A 23,286-nucleotide genomic window follows, 5' to 3' on the forward strand; every position below is an offset into this window, starting at 1 on the left:
ACAAGTTTTATTGGTTTTTCAGTTGAAATCTACATATTTAGAAAGCATCATGATGACTGGGTAATCAGAGATTCAGTAACAGTTTTCAGTACATAATTCAGGTTACACTATCAAAACATCCTTCTCAATTTCCCTTAACATTTCATACAACCAGTTTAAACTGATAAATTTCTAGAAATAACATGGTCAGTTGAAAAATTTGTCAATTCAATTTCATTGAGATATATCTATGTCCTGTTATTAAAGTTTACCTAATTTTAATTATATTATTCAAATTAAGCCTTTAACATCCCAAATCATATTCACAACCCAAATTTCCCTTATTTCATTACAGCAAAAACTATAGCATCTAACATGTACACAGTGGCTGAGTAGCTATGTTCTACCTAATAAACATTGTCTGTTTCACATCACACATTACTGACAGGACCACAGCCTATGTTTAACAATCTACAACTATTTATACACAACCAGATTCTGTTTTAAGCTAATTCTTAATTCTTAAATAAAATAATCAAACATCTTTTAACATCAAACGTGGGATCTATAAACCAAATTTCCATTATGTCAGTGCACAAATTATGTCTAAAATAAGCCTAACAGATACATAAACACATTCTAATTCTATCTTATAAACATTTTCTATTTTAGATCCTGATAGATCACTGATTACTAAAAGGATAACCTTTAATGGTTCTCTAAGAACACATTTTTTAAATCAACTCTGGCTTTTTTTTTTGCCAATCAGGTTTCCAGACCAAGGCCTTTGAATTGCCAGATAGGTCTCCCTTCGCTCCAATACATATTATTTGAATCGAAGGAGGCCATCTAGCCATCAGTGGTCCACAAAAACCAAACCATTTGTAATCATTATGTTGTTGCCCTGTTAGTTCTAGTCTCTGTATTTGCTCTAAAAACTTATCTTCAGTTCGGTCTGGATTCCTCTTCCGTCTGGGTTCATCTGCTTTAAATAGAGAGTCTTATCCAATTTTATAATTAATGCTTGGCTATCCAGGCTTTCAGGAAACTGTCTTTGTTGATTTTTCACGTCCTCTATGTTAGCATCACTATCTTGCACATTAGGTTTTCCCATAGTATGTTGTTGGTCCTTAAGGCTATTTGCCATAGTGATAGTTACTTGTACTTTTAAAGTTGTCGGTTCTTTGGATAGTTGTTGCTTATATTCCTCTGTATCAATAGTAATATCTTCCAATTTTGTTATATTCTGAAGTGTAAATTCTTTAGTTGCAGTCTGGGTTTCAATCTGTGACTTAAGGTTGGCATGTAAATTATTAAATCTGGAGATAGACATCTCAGTGACTCTGTAGATTGTTTCAAGTATAAGGTTATAGTCAAGCGAGGTTTGTGGCTGATCCTTCTCCATTTTGTAATAATTGTAAATAATCCTTGGTGGAGGCTATTTTTCAAACAAAAATCAGTAAGAGTCCACCTCCACAAGTCTAAGCCATATTCATCTCCAGCTGTTTCAGGTTTTTATCTTAATGCCAAGGTCAGTCCAAAATGTAAGCAAGCTTGTTTGCAAATAGTATTCACTGGATATCACCAGAGTACTTCAAAACCTTTTCAGACAGTATCTTTCTCTTTCTTTCTTTCTTTCTTTCTTTCTTTTTCTTTCTTTCTCTTTCTTTCTTTCTTTCTTTCTTTCTTTTTTAATTTTTGTCCCCTTTTTTAGACTAATAACTAGAATAGTCCATTTCTGTAAATATAGGGACTTTGGGCCAAAAGTAGAAAGGCAGTAAGTCCAATAAATGAGTATAATTTAATACAAGGTTTTTTCTTTTCTCTCCCAAATGTAGACAAAGGCCGCTTTTAAGGAGGGTGAGGGGGAAAAAATCCCTTCCCTCTCTTCTCTCAGGGGGAAGCAAATTGGAGGAGCTTTTGGCAGGGAAAGTAGACAATTAGGAAAACAAGAAGGCAATTCTCACCCAGTTTTCAAGTGCTTTGTTGTGCTTTTGGCTTTGGCAGGAAACGGCTAAATGATGGGCCATGGGAGTGGCCAAACCTTCCTTCTTCAGTTCGGAGAATAGCTCCAAGCTGATGAGAAGGCTGCCGCCCTTCTACCGCCGACTGGAGAGACCTCTCCCCCGCTCATCGCCCCTCTAGGGCAACTTTTGACCCCTTTACAGGCCCCCCCCCAATGAAGAAATCCAGGCGACACGAGGAACGATTCCCTCGTGCATCTGGGAGCACCGAAATTCCAGAACCGGAAACCTTGTATTAAATTATACTCCTTTTGCTGCGCCCAAAGTCCCTGTCCTTGGCAGAGAGAGGAAGTAGAGAGCATCTCTCAAGGGCAGATCAGGTCTCCTCATTGCAAGCACTGACTTGACCGACTCCTTTGCACTGCTGCACTATCTAGACTGAGCAAGGATGACCCGCTTGAACCATGTCCATCACGAGGCCAAGGCCCAGGAGGAGAAAGACACAGCTCACCACAAATCTCACCACTTTGAAGAGGAACTTTGGGACAAAGACCTTCCACACCAACAGATGTCTCCTGAGAATCATGGCTGCCAAAACAGAAGCCAGAAGCTGAAGCCCCAAAATAAGCAGGTATCTGAGGCTCAGCTGCAGCAGCGCTGCTGAAAATCGCTCTGACGCCTCCCGGAGCCTCATGTCCATCATTGGCTCCTCCCTGTCCTGGAGTTGCGTCTTTGGCCTCCTGGCCTCAGAGGTGCTGGCCTCACAGACAAAACACTACAGCAGAAGTAATGGGCAGCCAGCAGCCAGGCACTAATGGCCCCATTCGCGCACACCCGCCCGGCACTAGTGGCCCCATTCACACCCGTACGCATGCGCAAACAAGCCACGGGTGCTAGCACAAGTGGGGGGAGTGCGTGCACATGCATGTGCACACCAGCCAGCTATTTCCATGGCCGCTGGCCAAGAGGGCCGCGGCCCATAGGGTGGGGACCCCTGATTTAAAAGGATGCAAAAGCTGCCACCTACAAAATGAGGAAGAGTAATGTCTTTTCCAAGTTGGACTTTAGAATACTGATTGTGTATTGGAGTGGTTTTAGCTGGGAGTCATAGGTATTTGGGGCTCAATTGTGGTTGTAAATAGAAGACTATCTTTACAAAGAACGTTGAGTAATTTAGCTGGGAAAGATCACTTCTCCTCTTATTGGAGAGTTGCTCCTCATCAGGATAAATTATGTTCGGTGTGGCACGCTTGAGATCAAATGCTATTACACACAAGATAGCTCAAATATCATTCATTCCCTTTCCACCATGGAACATCTGACTGGCTTCCTGTAAACATAATTTGAAAACCTTTTTTTTTTAAATTCATCAGACAAAAGTCACAAATTTTGCCAGGTTATCAGACAAAAATCTTGGCTCTTGTCTGATAAATATTTAAAAAAAAAACACAGAGTTGAGGATTGTTGCATCTTGAGAATTAATTCTTTTAAAGGGAGTGTCTTACGTGAAGCTCTCCATATAAATCACTTGAGGTTTCAGTGTAACTAACAAACAGAGAAGTGACTTCATTAAAGGAAGCCACTTATTTCACAAAACTCTGGTTAAAGAGGTTAAATATTATTTTTCCTCCACACTGCCCTCTGTTGAGATTGCCGGATTTGGTGTGATAAATGTCATTTTCTATGAGGTTAAGAACGTCAAGTGGTACATGGTGTCCCTTCACAACTGCTTGTTCCCTAAGAAAACAAATGACAGTTCCCTTTAGTGTCATCCCTTTTAAAAAGACTTTTGTCTCTGAGATTTATTGCAAGAGCTTAGTAAGAGATTTGTAGCAAGCTGCAGTCAGCCTTTAGGCTTGCGTACCCATTCAGTGCCACCACCATAATTCTCCTAGAGTGGAATGACAGAAGATCACAGTGGCTAATAATGTATTATGATGATACTGTCTGGGCAAGAAAGATTGTGCTCCATTTGCAGCATCTCATTTAGATTATAAAAAACTTTTCTGGTGGAGCAAAAACATGTATTTTTCTAGTTGCAGAATTAATAAAGGTAAAGGTTCCCCCGCACATGCGTGCTAGTTGTTTCCGACTCTAGGGGCCGGTGCTCATCTCCGTTTCAAAGCCGAAAAGCCAGCGTTTGTCGGAGGAGGTGCCGGAACTCCATTCTTCGGATGGCCCCAGATCGCCGGTCCTTTCGTCACGACCTAAAGACATACTTTTTCCAACTGGCTGACCTGGACTGAAGACGGGGGTTTTAATTTTGTTTTTAACTTTTATTGGTTTTTAGTGGGGCTTTGTAAATTTAATCTCTTTTCAATATTTGTATTTATTGTTTTATTGTTGTTTTTGTTAGGCATATGGTGTTAGCCTACAATGTTGGGTTGAAAATATATTAACCATAATGCTATGTCTTTAAGAAGTTAATTGGCCAATGGGTGTGTAAGTGTTCTCATGGCCATAAGACTTTGTAGTTTGGATTACTCTGTGGACTGTTGCTATTGTTTATGACCTGGACTGTTTTTTTTTTTGTTATTAGCCGCCCCGAGTCCTTCGGGAGGTAGGGCGGCATATTAGTCCCATAATTAAGAGCCTTGGTGGAGCAGTGGGCTAATGCCTCCTTAAGTAACACCAGCTGCCTGCAATTAGTGCAGGTTCGAGTCCCACCAGGCTCAAGGTTGACTCAGCCTTCCATCCTTCCGAGGTGGGTAAAATGAGGACACAGATTGTTGGGGGCAATAAGCTGACTTTGTAATAATGCCGCTTGGGGGGGGGGGCAAAAGCCCTAATAAGCAGGCATATACATTGAATGAAGGATATTGCTAAGCACATTGATTTGTGCTTTAGATTGTAAGCCGCCCTGAGTCTTCGGAGAAGGGCGGGATATAAATGGGATTATAATAAAAAAAAATTAAATTAATTAAATTCTGGGCGTTCTATGATTAAAAAAAGCCCTGTGCATAGGTATATGTATATGTACAGATAGTCTTCAACTTATGACTACAACTGAACCCAAAATTTCTGTTGCTGAGTGAAACATTTCTTAAGTAAATTTTGCCCCATTTTATGATGTTTCTTCTCACAGTTATAAAGTAAATCACTGTAATTGTTAAGTTACTAACACAGTTGTTAAGTGAATTTGGTTTCCCCATTGACTTTGCTTGTCAAAAGGTCGCAAAAGCTGATCACATGACACCAGGACACTGCAACCCTCACGAATATCAGCCAGTTGCCAAGTGTCTGAATTTTGATCACATGATCATGGGGATCTTACAAACGTTGTAAGTGTGAAAAATGGTCAAGTCACTTTATTCAGTGCCATAGTAACTTTGGTCACTAAATGAATTGTTGTAAATCGAGAAATACCTGTACGTGTGTATGTATATGTATGTATGGGTGTCTCTCTCTCTCTCTCTCTCTCTCTCTCTCTCTCTCTCTCTCTCTCTCTCAAGCATTGTTGATTGATTGATCGAATCTATCTGAGACTTGATCTGGAATACTGGCTTTGTTTTTCTATGCACATATGCATTTTTTATATCCATTAGATTTTTCTACATGGGTAGAATTTGGTTGGCTGGTTTTCAGCATCAAAGAATTCTTGCTTATAACCAGCAGGCAAACAGTGAAAGATCTTGCTGGGACACAGCTAGTATAAAGGTTGTCTTATTGTTACTTGATTTTGCTAGGTACTTTAGTTAAAAGAACCTAGCAAACATTGCGATACTTGGATATTTGATTCCATTGTGCTTCACACAGCGGTGATGTATTGGGTATCAGGTGCTGCCTTTTCATGCTCTCATAAAAAAAAGCCCTCATTATAGCTTTAACTGAGCTAATTGTAACATGTAGATCGTATACACTTTTCAGATCATTTATTGTAAGTCTGTGGGATGAGTAATGAATAAAGATTGTCTGGGAATAATTGCTGTGCTCTGGGCTCAGATCACACCTTCTTATTTTGCCTTACTTCAATAGCTATTATAGCCTAAGCATCTAATTTGCTGAGATCCAATCCCAAATTGAAGTAAGCATAAAAGACTTTGTTGGCTATGCCTACTACAAGTTGATCTCAAATTAAAATAAATCCAAGACATTTGAATATTGTCATAGGATTTTATTTCTCTTTTCTTCTTTGTCCCATTATACAGAATTATTAAAGGCTTTAACAAACCTCCTTTGTATATCCAGTAGAGGAAAAAATATCTAGGTCACTCTCTTGGTTTGTCATTTATATTCCCTTTTTAAATTTTAAAACCCCAGCCTTTTTTTGGTAGATCCAGTGAAACATCCTTCTCTTGGCCTGTCAGATGTAAATCCATGTTCAATACCATCTCTATCTTGTCAGATAAAATTTCTTCTACATCTGACATTTCTTCAATAACATCTTTTGGACATAGTCTATCCACAGAGTTAGACATCATTACTGATTTTGTTGACAATGTTGCCATTATTTTCTGATTTCACTCTTCAAAAATCTCATTCAGTATTTTTATTGTCATAACCACCTTGCAGGCCTATATATCTTTGTTCTGCCTAAAATCTTTAGTCCCCCTGACTGTCTAGTTTTTGAAATTATGAAATTATGTAACTGCTGTGTCTTGGAAAAACTAAAGCAGGATCTATCTCCCATTTACTCTTTGTAATTAATTCTGAAATATTATTTTAAGAGTTTCAATATTCTAATTTCATCTGGACCTAGTCCATCTATAACTTTCTAAAATCAAAATCTTACTTAGCTTTTTCCTGTTTATTACAGGTTGTTTAAATTCTTAGCAATAGCACTTAGATTTATATACTGGTTCATAAAGCTTTACTGCCTTTTCGAAGCAGTTTACAGAGTCAGCATATACCCCCAACCAATTTGGATCTTCATTTTACCGACTTGGAAGGATGGAAAGCTGAGTCAACCTTGAGCCAGTCAGGATCGAACTCCTGGTAATCGACAGAGTTAGTCAGTAATATTGCATTCTAACCACTGCGCCACCACAACTCTTAGATTTATAATTAAAGTTTTATTTTGTTCAGGATTAAAGGCAGACTCTCCTGATGTTTTCAAATTTGTAATTCTGAAAGTCTCTAATAGCTTATAAATAGTTAATGGGCAATTTCCTAAAGTGATTAGAAAGTGAGCTTTGTAAACTTAGTGTCCTTTAAAAGTCTCCTTTGCAGTTGTGAGCAAAATGGTTTGTCTTATTGTCTCCTAGCACTCAAACACGTAGAAAAGCACTGTTCTATGATCTCATGGGGAGCAGTCATCCGGAGCACATGTAGGCAACCTCCCTTCCTCTTCTTATGTGGAGAGATCCCAGGGGACTAATCTACTCATTGGTTTGTGGGCTCTCTGCTGTGGTCATTGGCTTTGCTTTCGTAGAACCATCTTCAGTTCACCGTAACTTCTCTTGAAGCCATAAATTGACAATATTCTGAATGTATAAGTCTTTGTAACATTATCCTCCCTCATAGTTGCCCTCCGGGTGAGATTCAAGGTGCTGGTGATGACCTATAAAGCCCTAAATGGCTTGGGTCCGGGATATCTGAGGGAACACCTGCTGCCGGCATCAAGCTCCCTTCGTCCAGTGCGCTCCCACAGGGAGGGTCTTCTCAGGGTGCCACCAGTAAGAGATTGCCGGCGGACGACACCCAGGGATAGGGCCTTCTCAGTGGGTGCGCCTGCCCTCTGGAACCAGCTGCCAGTGGAGCTTAGGACTGCCCCCAACCTCCGTTCATTCCGCCGGGACCTGAAGACCTGGCTCTTTGAGCTCTCTGGCCCAGGCTGAGAATTTTAATTTTAGTTTTAATTTTAACTGGGGTTTTACTTATGCAGGGACGAATATAATTTTTTTAATCTGTTTTTAACTTTTGTATTTTTGTTTTTAATCACCCTGTAAACCGCCCTGAGTCCTTCGGGAAAGGGCACTATATAAATGTAATAAAATAAATAAATAAAATAGTTTGTTCAAAGTTCATTCTGTATCGTTGTGGATGGTCCTCTATTACAGTAAAAAGCACTTTTTATATATTTTTTCTGAAGCACTCACAAAAGATTTAAAACTTGTTGCTTTATTGATCCCATTTTCCCATACATAATAAAAAAGAGTACTAACTGTAATCACATGTGAACCACTGTGTCACCCACTTTCTGAACACTTTCCTGCTGTTCTATATTTGGTGCAACCTTTGGTAATAAAAGATGCTCTGTATCTCTCTTCATATTTTTGACTGTCGGGATATCAGTAAACCAAAGGGACAACTTATTCTTTCAAAATAGCACAATGTATTAACCAGTGCAAATATTTAGAAAGCCAAGCATGGAGAAATGCACTTAGGCCAACTTTGTCATGCCTGTAGTCATAATGTTCTGAAACACTCCAGCTTTGTTTACATTTTGATATATTCCATTGGTGAGGTCTTGGCTTGACAAGGTGAGGCCAAATCCACTGCTGAAAAGCCTTGAGCCATCCAGATTTATTAAGTATCCTTGGTTGTGAAATTGACTTTTGAGGTGGAGTGCTAGATAAATTATTACCTTAAGAACTGGTTCTAATTATATTGCAAAACTGAGTTACGCCATTTCTTTTTTGCCACTTGGATCTGCTTAACTAACTCTTAATATGATTACATATCTGAGTCTTAAACTGGTCTCCATTGTTTGAAAAGCAAGCGTACTCCTATTTTCAATTTATAAATGAGAAATTTAGGGAGAATTATCCATTTAAAAAAAGGGACGCGGTGGCTCAGTGGGTTAGGATGCTGAGCTTGTCAATCAGATGGTTGGCAGTTTGGCGGGTCGAATCCCGAGTGCCGCGTAACAGAGTGAGCGCCTGTTACTTGTCCCAGCTTCTGCCAACCTAGCAGTTCGAAAGCATGTAAAAAATGCAAGTAGAAAAATAGGGACCACTACGGTGGGAAGGTAACAGCGTTCCGTGCGACTTTGGCATCTAGTCATGCCGGCCACATGACCACGGAGACGTCCTCGGACAAGCACTGGCTCTTCAGCTTTGAAACGGAGATGAGCACCGGCCCCTAGAGTTGGAAACGACTAGCACGCGTGTGCGGGGGAACCTTTACCTTTACCTTTTATCCATTTAAAACAAGCCAGTTTGTGTTATGTAGTTATGTAACAAATCTTCAGGTTCTCAATCAGGATATAGCCACAAATATGTGAGAAAGCTTTTTTGTCTTGGCTTCCCACCCACTGTTTCCCATTTGTCTTTTTTCTTCCAGATTAAAAATAGCTGGGCAGTGGTTGAAGACACAGGAGGGAGATATTTTCTCCCTCCTATTCTGCACAATACCGATCAAATTTAATGCATGGAAGGCTATCATCTTTCCAAGTTCTGGTTTCATTGGCTTCCTATATCATCTCCGCACCAAATATTTGTCTGAATTGTTTTGTTAGAAAAAAAAATCCAGAAACAAATGAACTTGGCTTGTTCAAGTTGACACGATTAGGGAAAACAAAAGTAAGGAGGCAATATTTTCAAGCATGTTAATATATGTTTGAAACAAGTGTTTTCAAGCACATTTCATTAAGTGAGAATGAGAACTGTCTCCGATACAGAAGGCAAGGCACTGTGCTCACCTTAAATTTACCATGTTATTTGCAGTGCAAGCAGGTATGTTTTAAAAAGTCGGAACTTGTTTTTGCTAGCAATTTTGCAACAAGGTGCTAGAGCTAATTCTGGAGAGGTGGAGGGATTTGCTGTTAGCACCAAAGGCTTTTTCTCCGTGATTCATCCATCACATGCAAATCTGTTCTATTTAAGATGACTGTGAAGCGAACCGATCATCTTATCATCTGGCATTCCTCTACAGCACTCCCAACTACCCCTGTATTTATAGAATGGCTATAATAACAACCAGTCTGGTTCTGAATACTGTATGCCTATTGCTGATAAGTTTGATTATGCTGACTTAAAATGAGATGCATTGACTTGTATTCTAGACTGGCTGGACTCTCACAGGCCATTAAACACGTTCTGAGTCATGCAAGTAGCAGGCAGGAGGGATCTAGTTCTGCAGAAACTGGAGGAGATCCAAGAGAAAAGGGAGTGTTGTTTGCCTGCTGTTGTGAATCCTACTGAGGTTTTGAAAAAAAAAAGAAGGCTGGGCTGATTAGTGTTCAAAGCTAATCTTTTCGGTGAGAAGTGGAGCAGTACCCTGGCTTAAAAGCAGGCTTCCAGGCATTACCAGATGCTCTGCAAATGCTCTTTCTTTCACCCTAGCTGGGAACTCACAGGAGCCTTGAAGGTGATAGAACTACAGATTTGACTTCATTATTTTATGAATATGAAATCCCAGCGTGGGAACAAAATAAGATTTAATGCTGCAGTCATAAATATATTTACTAAGGAAAAAAGCCGCAGGAAATACAGGGGAACTCATTTCTGAGAAAATATGCGCGGTCGTAAGTCTTCTGACTTGTCATAAATGCTCTTCCTCACAGCACTCTTTGAGGTAGCTTCCCTACGGCCAAACTGAAAGAATACAGCAATCTTCTAATGACAAGTGGTTTGACAGCCCCTGAATTTAATGTTGATTGATTTATTTGTTTGCAAATTTTACATGGCAGCCTGTATTATATAAAACTACCCTAGGCAGCCTACAAATAGACCATAAAAATACAGGATTAAAACTCTTAACCCATCACCAGTGCTACTATATTACCCTCTCAAGAGAAACACTAAACAGTGCTAGGCTCCCCTCAACAACCTTCCACCTTAAATGCAATTTAACAACCTTAAATGCAATTTAATTGCCCTCAAAATGCAGATCTGGGGGAATCTTCTAAGTACAGGTAGTCCTCAACGTACGACCACAGTGGAGCCCAAAATTCATGTTGCTAAGTGAGAAATTTGTTAAACAAGCTTTGCCGCATTTTACGACTTTTCTTGCCAGAGTTCGAAAGGGAATCACTGCAGTTCTTAAATCACTAACACGGTTGTTAAGCGAATCTGGTTTCCTCATTGACTTTGCCTGTCAGAAGGTTGCAGAAAGGGATCACATGACCCCTGGACACTGCAGCCGTCGTAAACGTGAGTCAGTTGCCAAGCATCCAAATGTAAATCACATGAAGGTTGCAGAAGGGGATCACATGACCCCTGGACACTGCAGCCGTCGTAAACGTGAGTCAGTTGCCAAGCATCCAAATGTAAATCACATGACCATGGGGATACAGCCATCATTGTGAGAAAAACGGTCATAAGCCACTTTTTTCGGTGCCGAAAATGGTCACTAAGTGAACTGTTGTAAGCTGAGGACTACCTGTAGAACAAATGGCTAATAATGGAGTTCAAATTTGTACGCAAGCAACCATCGGCATACAGCTTGTAAATTGACCACTAGAAGGAAGAAATATAGAAACAGAGCTTATCTATACATTATCTTTACTTTGGTGTGAAGACTGCGAGGAGGTCATGAATGTACATCACCCTCAACACACCCCTGGCCTACTCCATGGTTAATCTCGAACTTCACACTGAAAATGTTTGCAACTTCTGCCGACATTAAGAGGAGCTTTGAGGTCATTTCCATAACTTCATTTCACTCTGGTAAAGCCTCCACTCCACCAACCACTGGTCACCTATCTTCATGGCCATTTTGTCTTGGACTGCTGCCCTCTCCACAGAAAAGAAAAGAAAAAAAACTCACAAAAAGACCGAGTGCACTTTGTTTTACAAAGCATGTCTCAGGCTTTCTGTCAGCTCCTTGTGTATATGAAAATGCCAATGTTTTGGAACACCAAGAAAATGGTTCCTATTCAGGTGAGACACCGTTCTGCTAGCAATGAATAGTTCAAGACTTTCGGCTGCTATGCACAGGTAATATGATAGCGCCTTTCACTTGCATACCCTGCGTTAGTCATACAGAGAAAAATCCTAGGTAAGCGCAAAGAAGGAGTGTTGCAGTGCCATATTTTCTGTTTTAACGCCCTATTTAGCCAGAGGTTTACCAGTCTTACAGAAAAGTGACGGACTGGTAGCAGGTTTGCTATACTTCCCTGTCATTTTGTGATTACCCCCTTGGACAATTCCCCAGATAACTCCTTAGATGTCAGCTCGGGGGAGGAAGAGCCGATTTCTGGCAGGGCAGGAATTGAGTTGACTGATGGCTGTGAATGGCCATCCGGAAGGGATTTGGCTGAGGCTCCAGCTGGGGAAAGCTTGTCGTTGCAAATAGCCAGTGAAGAGGAGGAGGAACTGCCTTCTGCATTTGATCCCAGAACATAGGGCAGAAAAAAGGCAGCAGAGAAGGACAGCCAGACTACTTGAGACAAGAAGGCCCTGCCCATCTTGATGGGCTGCACCAGAAGCTGGCTATTTATCACGGCAGATAGATGCAGGCATTGATGGGAACGTTTGGTTCCTAGATGTGTATTTTCTGGTTGTTGTGATTCTTGCCTCACTCTGGATTGACACCATGTTTGGAATTAAACCATGCCTTGGAAACTCTGGACTTTTTTTGCCTCCTGAGTACTCTGTGGATTTAAGTTTGCCTGGTGGAGTTACTTGGTTTGAGAAACTTTCAAGTGCTTTGTGCATTATTTGGCCATTGCTCTGTGGAATAATCTTGGTCTGCTCATGGCTGGACAGCTCTGGGCTTGGGTGAAGGGAATTGCTGGGGAATATTAATAAACTCACTAAACCACAGTTAGGTTTGTCTGTGAGTGAGCGGGGCAGCACACATTTGTGTTTTCTCATCAATAGGTCTATGTTCAAAAAACATGACACATTACTGGTATGTAGCACCTCTGCATAGCTTATTTGTTGCTTGGACATCATGAAAGGTGATTATAGCTTGCTTATTTATTTATAAAAATTATTGGCCATACATACCTCAGATAAGTCTGTTATGTCCCATAGACCCACCTATACTCACCCAAGTCCACCACAACAAGGACTTCTGCCTGTTTACACCTTAAATACCTATGCCATAGGACTAAAAGCCCAGATTTTGTATTTATCCTTTAAAAGTTTTGTTTTTACTTGGATGACCTTTAGATCTTTCTATTCATTTCTGAGCTAGTTCATTCAGTATAGAATAGCTGCTTAGGGATGCCTCACTAACAAGCTACAGTATTTTGAACCTTTATTGGTTGCTATATGGAACTTAGCATTTCTCTAAAATATTCCAGTTCTGAGGAAACTTGATTCTATGAAAAAGCAGAAAAAGGAAATGAAAAGAAGTATAATTCTATTGTTACAAAGCATTCATCTTACAACAGTATAATTGTAAGAGTGACCAATACTGAGGCATACATATTTGAGAACAGGTCTGAGAGATGCTAATTCAGGAGTGAAAAACTCACCTCTGAATGTTGCTCAGCTACAACTCCCATTATACCTGGCTATTGTACAACCACCGGAGGACCATAGGTTCTACAGCACTGTTCTAGCTGCTCACCTATGTTAATACAGATCAATGTATTCAGAAAAAAACCCTACTTTATTCGAACTGGGTTATTCATAAGCATCTATCTACCTACCTACCTACCTGTACCTATGTGATTGTAGCAATCCTATTTTTTCCTTTTTTGAATCTTGTCATTCCAAAACTGTTTCTTTTCCAGGAAATCTTTACACAATTCTCTTATTGCAACTGAGGTGTGCATGCAAATGAAGTGCACACAGGTTCCTATTTATGCTTTACTTCATTTCTATCTCGCCCTACTGGTCCCTCAGTCACATACTAGATGTTATCTCTATAAGAGAGGCTCTGTCATCTTGCTATACCTTCAGTCCTTTTCTTGGCAATAATCTTTTGTGTAATAATATTACTACTAGCTTATCTTTATTTTATTGTAAATTCTTTGTTGTGAGCGACCCATTCATCTAGAGCAGGGGTAGGCAACCTCGGCTCTTTTATGACTCATGGAGTTCAACTCCCAGAATTCCTGAGCCAGCCAAGCTGGCTCAGGAATTCTGGGAGTTGAAGTCCATGAGTCATAAAAGAGCCGAGGTTGCCTACCCCTGATCTAGAGTCAGGCATACAAGTTTAATCCCCATCGTCATTCTCCTCTTCTTAATCAGGACATTCTTTCCAAAATGAAAGGAAACACGGTATGTAATACATGTAAAACACCTACTGTTTTAATTTACCAGAAACAGTAACTCTTTTTTCCAAACCTGGTCACTGGACGAATTGCTGTATTTTGCTATATACTTGTGTACGTGCAGCTATTCATGTTCGGTTATCCTCAGTTTTTCCGAGTAGCAACAAGGGTGATATAAAAGTCATCATATCATCAAAACACGCAGATCTTTATGAAGGACAGGAAAAGGAAAGTGCCCAAGGTCACTCGGGGATTGAAACGAATAACAACGGTCAGTAGAACAAGCCCTGGCTATCTACTCACAAGTAAATCCTGCTGATTTGCCTGGGATTTGCTTGTCGACAAACGGCGACGTGGCTGCGGGGTTGAAATAATGAAAAGTTTCTAAAGTTTATGCCCTAATTACTTCGCTCTAACCTTCTCCACGACGGGGAGGGAAGAAAGGGAAGCAGAAAAGAGAGGTACTACCAGCGAAATACAAAACCGGAAGCGGGCCGGGCTCTTTTAAAAGAAGGGAGCCGGCACCACGGAAGGTTTCCCCTGACGGAGGCGCCAGCGAGCCCCTTCGCCCGAAACCGCAGTAATTTCAGCGGGCAGGTCGGCGGCGTCCCGGCGCCCCTCTTAATCCTGCTCGACTTTCCCCTGCGACGCCGGCAGCCTGGTTCCGGGTTTGTTTCTAGGCCGCGCGGCAGCCTGGTTGGTGGAAGCCGAGCGAAGCGGCATCTCAGCGAGCCGGCTGCTGAGGTGCCGCCCCATCCCTGGCCCCGCCCTCGGAGGCGCCGCGCGGCGCTGCCGTCGGGATGCGGGCGGAGGGGTGAGGGACAAGGAGCCGTCCGCCGCCGCCGCCGCCGTCGCCTCAGCGAAGCGGGGGAGTGGGGGGGCTTGAGGCGCCGCTGCGGACCCGGAGCGCCGGTCTGAGCGCACGAGCGGCTCAGCAGCCCTTTCCTCGTCCTCCTCCTTCCCTCCCTCCCGCCTTCCTTCCCTTCCTTCTCCCGTCGCCTCGCTGCCGCCGTTGCCCTGGGGCCGGGCGGGCGACCGGGAGACCGCGGCGCTTGGATGCCTGGAGCTCGCGACAGAGACCTAGCCCCGAGCCCGCCATGGGCTGCTGCGGGAGCGCCGCCTCTCAGGTAAGCGCGGGAGAGTGGGGCGAGGGGTGGGGTGGGTGGGTTTTCTTTCTCCTGGCTCTCTTGACCGATTCCTCTCCCCCTCCCCTCCCCTCCCCAGAGCCCGGTTCCTCCCCCGGCGTCCTTTTTCAAGTCTTCTCGGGGCAAACAAGCGCGTCGTTTCACCCACCTCCCCGGCCGAGTCTGCCCCCTTGGCTGCTTTTTGTTGATCCAATATATTTCTCTCTCTTTTATTCCCGCCCTCCTTCCTGCGGGCTTGCAAGGAACTTAAGCGACCTAAAACTAAATTGTTTTGGAAAAAAAAAAGTGCCCCGGACTTCCCGAATCGCCCGTCGCCTTTCCTTTTTTTTTCTTCCAGCTCTCCAGCACTTCTTCCCTTGGGTTTGCAATCCGGAATCGAACACGGGATGCGGCGGGGTCGGATTGCTTTTACCGCAGGCGGCTACCTTCGTTTTATTTGGTAAAAAAGGGTTTAGGCGCTGCTGGAGATAGAAAAACGGTGTGACCCAAAAAAAGAAAAAGAAAAAGAAAAGCAGGAGAAACAAAACAAAACGCGACACGGTTTAAAACGCTAGGAAAGCATTTGTCCTGCAGAGCCTTTGGTTGTTTTTTTTTTAAAAAAAAATCTAATAATTAATAAGAGAAAGATGACAGCTGTCTGCTTTCTTCAGCATCCTCCCCGTCTTCCGTGTTGGCTTTTGGTATCCTTGTCTCTGCTCAGTTCTTTGTCCTTCACTGAACCAGAATCTGAACTTTTATTGGCCTGTTGCTCGCTTGTTCTACATTTGTTTTCCTCTGGGTGTGGAATCTTAGAGCATCTTTTGCTCCATGGAAAGCCTCTTGTTTAATATTATTATTTTGAATATGCTTCAGGATTTGATATTATTATTTTGAATATGCTTCAGGATATCTTTTGTTTTTTTTCTCCTTCCCTGTCTTCTGCCCCTAGTTTATTTTTTACATGGTTGTCTGATAATGACCTAAGCCTTGATTTGGTATCATTTCTGCGAGTCTAAAAATGATGAGGATGAAACATTGTTTCATGACCCTCTTTTCTTCAGTTGGGCGAATCTACTTCCAAATCTGTCTCTCATCAATATCCTACAGTTCTTTTTAAGTTCAATATGTCTGGTGTGATGTGACCATTTTATCTTTGCAAAAGTGTCTAATCTGTAGGTTACAGCTGTATCCCAGTGAGGATAACCTGCATCCAGATTAAATATTTCAGTTCCTGTATCATATTGCTTTCTTCCAATAAATATCCAGTTGTTTATCTTTTATGTGCACTTAAGAACTCAGGAATCCTAATAACAATCTCTCTGTGTATAATTTTTGTAATAGTTCTCCACACAGAATAAAGATAGAAATCATAACATTGATTTGATTCATTTGTGTGTGATTGTTGGGAGGCATTCATGGCTTTGTTTTGATTCGTTATGAGGATGGAATTTGTTGAAATTGAACATTTGAGTCCCCCAATCACAAACATTTTCTCTTTGGAAGTAAAGTTGTTCCAATTTCAAAATACTGAAAACTGTCCATTTTGTGATCAAAACATTTCTCACCCATCAGCATGGTTATGAAATGTAACATTTGAAAAAGTTCAGAACAAATATTTTGCACATACTTATTTTTAATTGGGATTTATATTTATTGGCACAAATTTTTAGAAAGGCACTAAAAACCTTTCCAGGAGGAGTAATCTCAAGTGAAATAATTTCCTTCGTAGGTATGTAGTCTTCCAGCTATTTTTGTAGTGTTACACAATGTTTTACTGAGCTATGGGGAATTTTCTTTCTCCAATGATAGGCATAGTTAATTAGTTTCAGGCTACTTTCTCTGTTTTTCTGTGCCTGTCTAAATAAAAAGCAGTTTGTCAGTGTTCTATCTCCCATCTCTCTCATTTTTCATTTATTCTTTCTTCAGAGGCTGTAGAGAGAAACTTCAATTCAAACATGGGACTGGTAGTTTATTACATAAGAACACTTCACATATTTGGCTGTGGTTGGGAAGTACATATGCTATATATTCCACAAGCCAAATTTTAGGGTTTTAGACATATAATGAACCACCATTACGATTATTACCTTGTCTTCTGATCTATGTATTGATCCTTATTTGAATGGAGATATGTGAGGAGGGAGAAATCAAATCATCTCTGAAAATGAAGTCAAGCCATTGTGGTAGATCATGCTCTATTCCTTCTTTCTAATTTAAGCCTCTTATTTTAATACACAAAAAAATGAGAACTAGTCAGTTTTTGAGTTTGGTGCCAAATGTACTTGTCTTTTATTTCTTCTTTGCCAAAATGCCTGTTAAAGTATTTTGGCCTTTGTTTTGCTATCATTTGTTTGAGTTCTCTGAAAGAAACTGCTTGCATTAGTGTCCATTACATAGTGTTCATGTTCTTCTATAATGAGACGGTGCATTCTCTGGTTTTGGATTTTGCAGTTCTGTAAATAGTCATGCCATGTGGCAGCAGTAGATAATGAGCCATTAGATGGGATTTTGGTTTTGGTCACCTCCATAACTCTCTTCTGGATTACTGAAAAATAGCAATGGCCTAGTTAGTTATCTTTAACAAATTCTTGATGAGTGCTGACTTAAAACATAGCATTGATTGTTCAGACTGTGTATTATCTTCTCCCTCTTCCCCCACCCCAAATTCTTTACTGCCTTACCAGCTTATCAACACATTGGATTTTCTTTTCTTTTCTTGTGGAGCTTTCACTTCAGGTTGAATTGATTCTCTGTCTTTTGACCTATTTGCCAGTGTCACTTCTGTCAAATTGCTAGATTTTTCTTACTTAGACCATCACTGTTGTAAAGAAAAACAGTGATCTATTCTGTGCATTCACTAATAATAACTGCATCCAGTTCAATCTTTGTGCTTATTACAAAGCTTTTTGCAGGTAGTATATACTACATCAATTCTTCTTTCACCTTTTGTTCATATTTTCTGTCTCCAAAGGATATTTTTCTTTTTCTTTATGCTTCATTCCTTCAGTGTTCCATATATATATTAATCTTCAATATAGAGAGCATAGAGGACTTTTAAAAATATCATCCTGATTTATATTTAAATACTTAAATTATTATCTATATCTGAATCTGACTGCTGGGAAATTGTTGGAAAAATTGTCATTGCACTTAGAACAGTAATCATATAGATTCTTAATCTGTATCTGTTCATGTAAAGCATTTTAATAATTATCTCAACACACTGTTTTTATCTCTTGTTTTTCCCTAATACTTTAACTCTAAACTTCACCATGTTATTTTTTTATCTAGCTTCATTTGAAACATTGTCTGTCCCACTCAATTCATTCTGTGGAAATTCATATAAAACTTTCAGTTCAGTTAAGTTTTGCTGCTGCCATTTTTTTATTTTGCAAAATGTTTTCAGAAATAAATCTAAAATCTCTTTGAAATCTCATTTTAAGTTTCCATGGCTGGATTTTTTTCCTATTGTTACATAATGTTTAACAATTTATTATAAATTCTGTAATATATTAAAACTTAAAAATTCCATTTTTCAACTTAAACTTTTGTAATCTCCTTAAATGCTGAAATCTCTCCTCCAATAAAAAAATCTGAATTTAACCAGGGAATGGGATAGGAAGATTCTTTGTGAAGAAAGACAGCACATAAATGAAACACACATATCTTTATTCACCTATACCAGGGGTGTCAAACTGGCGACATCACACAGCGTGTTGTGACGTATTTCGACTTTTTTCCCATTGCCATTCCATGGCAATGGGGTGGGCACAGTTTCATCATTTCGCATCCAGCCCACGGGCCGGGAGTTTGATACCCTTGACCTATACTATGAATAGATGTGTTCCCTTCTTGTCTTGAAAATGACATCCTAAATGTAATCATTTCACCCTTGCAGCAACATATTTGTAATATAAATGAAAGGAACGTTAAACCTGTCTGAAACCACAATCTTCACTCTCACTGTATGTTTAATTGTTAGGTGGAAAACCCAGTGTATAAATGAATTAATTTAGTCACTGAAGAAAAGGCATACGTTGAAATGCTTAAAGGGGTAAGATATAACCACAGATCTTATCCTCATTCCCTGAAGAACAGGTACTTGTTCCAAGATTGCTTGCTTTCTGGAGAAATTTTGTATTGAGACAAAATTATATGAAAAAAGAAAATTCAGGAGTCCCTAACTTTGTGATCCCCACGGGAACATTTGTAACACTGAGTGCATTATACTTTCTCAAAATTGCAATATGAGTGTCACAAATCACACACAGCACCAACATACCAAAGGGTACACAACCCACTGAGCAGCACTCACTCTTCAATTTATTTGTTAAGAATACTGTACTTCTGGGACACAGCAGCATTGATGGCATTATAATACAGGCCATGCTTGAAGCTTCCATATATTACAACATACAACTTGTTGCAGTTGTTCTGGTTGTTTTTTAAATGGACTAAAAAATTAGGAAGGATGGAGAGTTTAGCAGCGCCAAGGAACATGTCATAAATGTATTGTCATCCCCCAGTATCACATTGGAGAGCTAGATAATAATTATCATTGCCTAACATTTGGAATACTAAGTTAACTAATTTTAAAAAGCCACTTTGGTCTAGTTCAGGGGTCAGCAACCTCAAACAGTGAAAGAGCCACTCGGAACCGGTTCCCTCACAAAAGGAAAAACTGGGAGCCGCAAAAAATATGTGCGCATGCACGTACATGCACACATGAGCAGAACAGGGTTTGACTGAAGAGTAGAGCCAAGGCGAGATATGCACCTACCCTGCATATTTGAATTGATTGGTTGAACTTTTTTAGTCCCACTTTTTTTTTTGGATTGCACATGGCAGAGGACTGGGAGCCGCAGAAGACGGCTGAAAGAGCCGCATGCGGCTCCGGAGCCACGGGTTGCAGACCTGTGGTCTAGTTAGTAGTTACATCCCTAGGCTAGAAACTGGAAGATCATGAGTTCTACTCCTGCCTTAGACACAAAGCCAGCTGAGTGACCTTGGGCCAGTCACTTTCTCTCCGGCCTAGGAAGGTGGCATGGCAAACCATTTCTAAAAAACGTTGCCAAGGACTTATCCAGGCAGTCGATGGTAGAGGACAGGAAGCCCTGGAGGAACGTTGTCCATGGGGTCGCGATGGGTCAGACACGACTTTGCAACTAACACCAACATCCAGGCAGTCTCTGAGAATTGGATATGATTGAATGGAAGGAAAAAACAAAACTAAGTTAGGTCATGCGGAGCTTAAATTTAATTTTTCTAGAAATCCCAACTATTTGTGTGTTTTAAATTTAAAAGTGGAGTGCATATGACACATATTTTAAAAGTTGCACACTTTTCTAGAGTCCTTGAATGTGACACCTTTGCAGCATAGGTCTATTAGGATCAATCGAGAAATTTATATTATTATTTTAACATCTAAAGCTGTTTCCTACAGAGACAGGCAGTATAAAGTCCTTTTATCTCAGGTAATTTACAAATTGAAGATGTTTTTCCCAGTCCAGTATCCTGGAAACTTCCTTTATTGGAGTGATTAAATACACATGTATGTAAGCATATTCAGTGTGTATGTTCTGCTATTGGGTTATTATTTTTCTCTTTGTTGCCAATCTATATTATTTATCTTACTCTGCCAGCTATTTATTTGACTTCTGCCACTTTTCATTTAAGATTAAAGATGGTGGAAACAGTGCAGTATGTGCAGGTCTAAGGATGCCAATATATTACGTAGTTAAAAGTGATGGCAGAAATTGCCTCGTGGTATAAATGGAAATGTACCATTGTACATTTGACTTAGCCCATTGTACTAAATGACTTAGGCCATTTTTCAGGCAGGTAAAAAAATGACTCTATTCTTATCTTAGCTGGGAATGACAATATATAGAATATAGAATCTGTAGAAAATTTGGGAAAGTATCTAACAAAGACTTGCTATGTGAGCTCAGTATTACACTCAATAGAATTTTTCTATATATAAATAACAAACCTATATAAACCATAGCTATCCAGGATACATGGTTAGCAGTAAGATAATTGAATTTGTTATTTTCAGAAGTTTAAATTTTCACAGAAAGCTTATACAATGTCTGAAAGTATGCATATTTGTTGGTTTGTCTATTCCTTCTCCATTTTTGCTAGGAAATTGCAAGATCCAATTTTTGATTTGAACTTGGAAATAAAACTGAACATGCAGAATTAATACTATAATAATTGTACAGCAGTGCTTCTTCTGTAGGCTGTTATTAGCAAGTATATCAGATATACAATACAGCATACATCTGGCTATTTTATAAATCAGTAAGGGTTTCTGATTCCTAACTGTTTAACAATGATTCTTGCAAAATGACTGCATCTATCATTACATTAAAAATGGAAAAGGCTTGAGGTAAGCAACATGTAGTTGCTTTTTGTGTGATAAATGAATTTTGCTCAGAAAATGAATGCTGTATTTCAGAATTCTTAAACTGCAAATTTACAAAATCAGTGGATAATTCTTGAGATTTTAAAGTAAAACACAGATCCCATGTAGGGTAAAATGAAAGATTCCTTGAATGTTGTTCAAGCTTTTTGGAGAAAAGGTTGGATATAAATCTAATAAGTAAATAGTGTTTCTAAAGTCTACCCATAATTGGTCTAGACAATGAATATCTACTAAGGATATTGAATATTATAGAAATTTAATCTATTTGTACTGAAAGTGTTGTCCTGTTCCAAAAGCTAATAGGATTTAATATAATTTTCCTGAGAGACCTAGATTTATATTAAGGTAAAGGTTCCCCCGCACATGCGTGCTAGTCGTTTCCGACTCTAGGGGCCGGTGCTCATCTCCGTTTCAAAGCCGAAGAGCCAGCGCTTGTCCGAGGACGTCTCCGTGGTCATGTGGCCGGCATGACTAGACGCCAGAGGCGCACGGAGCGCTGTTACCTTCCCACCGTAGTGGTCCCTATTTTTCTACTTGCATTTTTACGTGCTTTCGAACTGCTAGGTTGGCAGAAGCTGGGATGAGTAACAGGCGCTCACTCTGCTATTATGTATACTTATATTTATAATGACTGGTTTTTCAGATAAACAGTTTGCCAACTTGTTTTTCTCCTATACTCTGGTTATCATAGAATTATAGGATTAGAAAAAACCTTGGAGACCTTCTAAGCCAACTCTTTGGAAGACCAATGACTTTAATAGATGGGCTGTTCTATTGATTAGTAACTCTCATTCTTAGGAAATTCTTTCTTGTTTCAACTTTAGATCTCTTACTGTAAAACTTTCACCCATTGATTCTTGTCTTATCTTCCAGTTTTTCTGGAAAATAAAATCCACCGCTTTGTCCTGTGACCTCTGTCCATGTATTAGAAGATTGTTATTATGTCTCCCTTAAGTCTTAACTTCTTTAGGCTAAATATACCTAAATCCTACCAACTGTTTTTTCTAGGATTTAGCCTCCGAGACCTTTACCATCTTTGTTGCTCTTCTCTGCCCTTTTTCCAGTTCCTCCAGTTTTGTATTGAGACAAGAACTGGATACGGTATTCTGGTGTGGTCTGAACCAGTACAGCCACAGAATGATTTTATCATTTTCCAAGATCTTAACATTGTAAGTCACTAGGAATTGCTTGGCTCTTAACTTGATTCATTTATTTTTAATGTTTTTAGTTGTTATATCCTGCTTTTATTACTATTATTATTTTTTTACAAATAACTCAAGGATGTGAATATATCCAGCATAAGTTTCTCCTCATATTTTCCCCACAACAACAAGCCTACGATGTGGGTTGTGGTGAGAAATAGTGACTGGCCCAAGACTGGCTTTCATAGTGAAGGCAGGACCTCTTGCTTTATAGCCCACTGCCTTAACCACTAGACCAGGGGTAGGCAACCTCGGCTCTTTTATGACTCGTGGACTTCAACTCCCAGAATTCCTGAGTCAGCATAGCATAGCTGACTCAGGAATTCTGGGAGTTGAAGTGCACGAGTCATAAAAGAGCCAAGGTTGCCTACCCCTGCACTAGACCAAACACAATTGGGGCTTTCACAGATACGACAGGTGGTGAAAATCTAAAATTGTGTTTAAGAAGAGGTGTCTAAAATTGCTGCAACTACAAATGGAACTGGAAGATATTTCTTGAGCGTAAGAAAATAAAAGTCTACGCTGTGTTCAAGTATCT

General features: G+C 40.0%; 1 protein-coding gene across 2 annotated transcripts in view; it reads left to right on the top strand.

Annotated features, from left to right (window-relative positions):
* Positions 1-14,840: 14,840 nt before the first annotated feature.
* The window catches only part of SLC44A1 (solute carrier family 44 member 1), a gene marked incomplete at its 3' end in the record, with an annotated part of 82,617 nt that continues 74,171 nt past the window's right edge, over positions 14,841-23,286 (top strand). For both annotated transcript variants that reach the window (XM_083352864.1, XM_083352863.1), the window contains exon 1: positions 14,841-15,122. In XM_083352864.1, the coding sequence (XP_083208990.1) occupies positions 15,093-15,122 (30 nt within the window). In that variant the 5' untranslated portion in view covers positions 14,841-15,092. The remainder of the gene's footprint in view (positions 15,123-23,286) is intronic.

Source organism: Vipera ursinii (assembly GCF_947247035.1).
Source record: "Vipera ursinii genome assembly, chromosome: 2".
Taxonomy (NCBI): Eukaryota; Metazoa; Chordata; class Lepidosauria; order Squamata; family Viperidae; genus Vipera; species Vipera ursinii.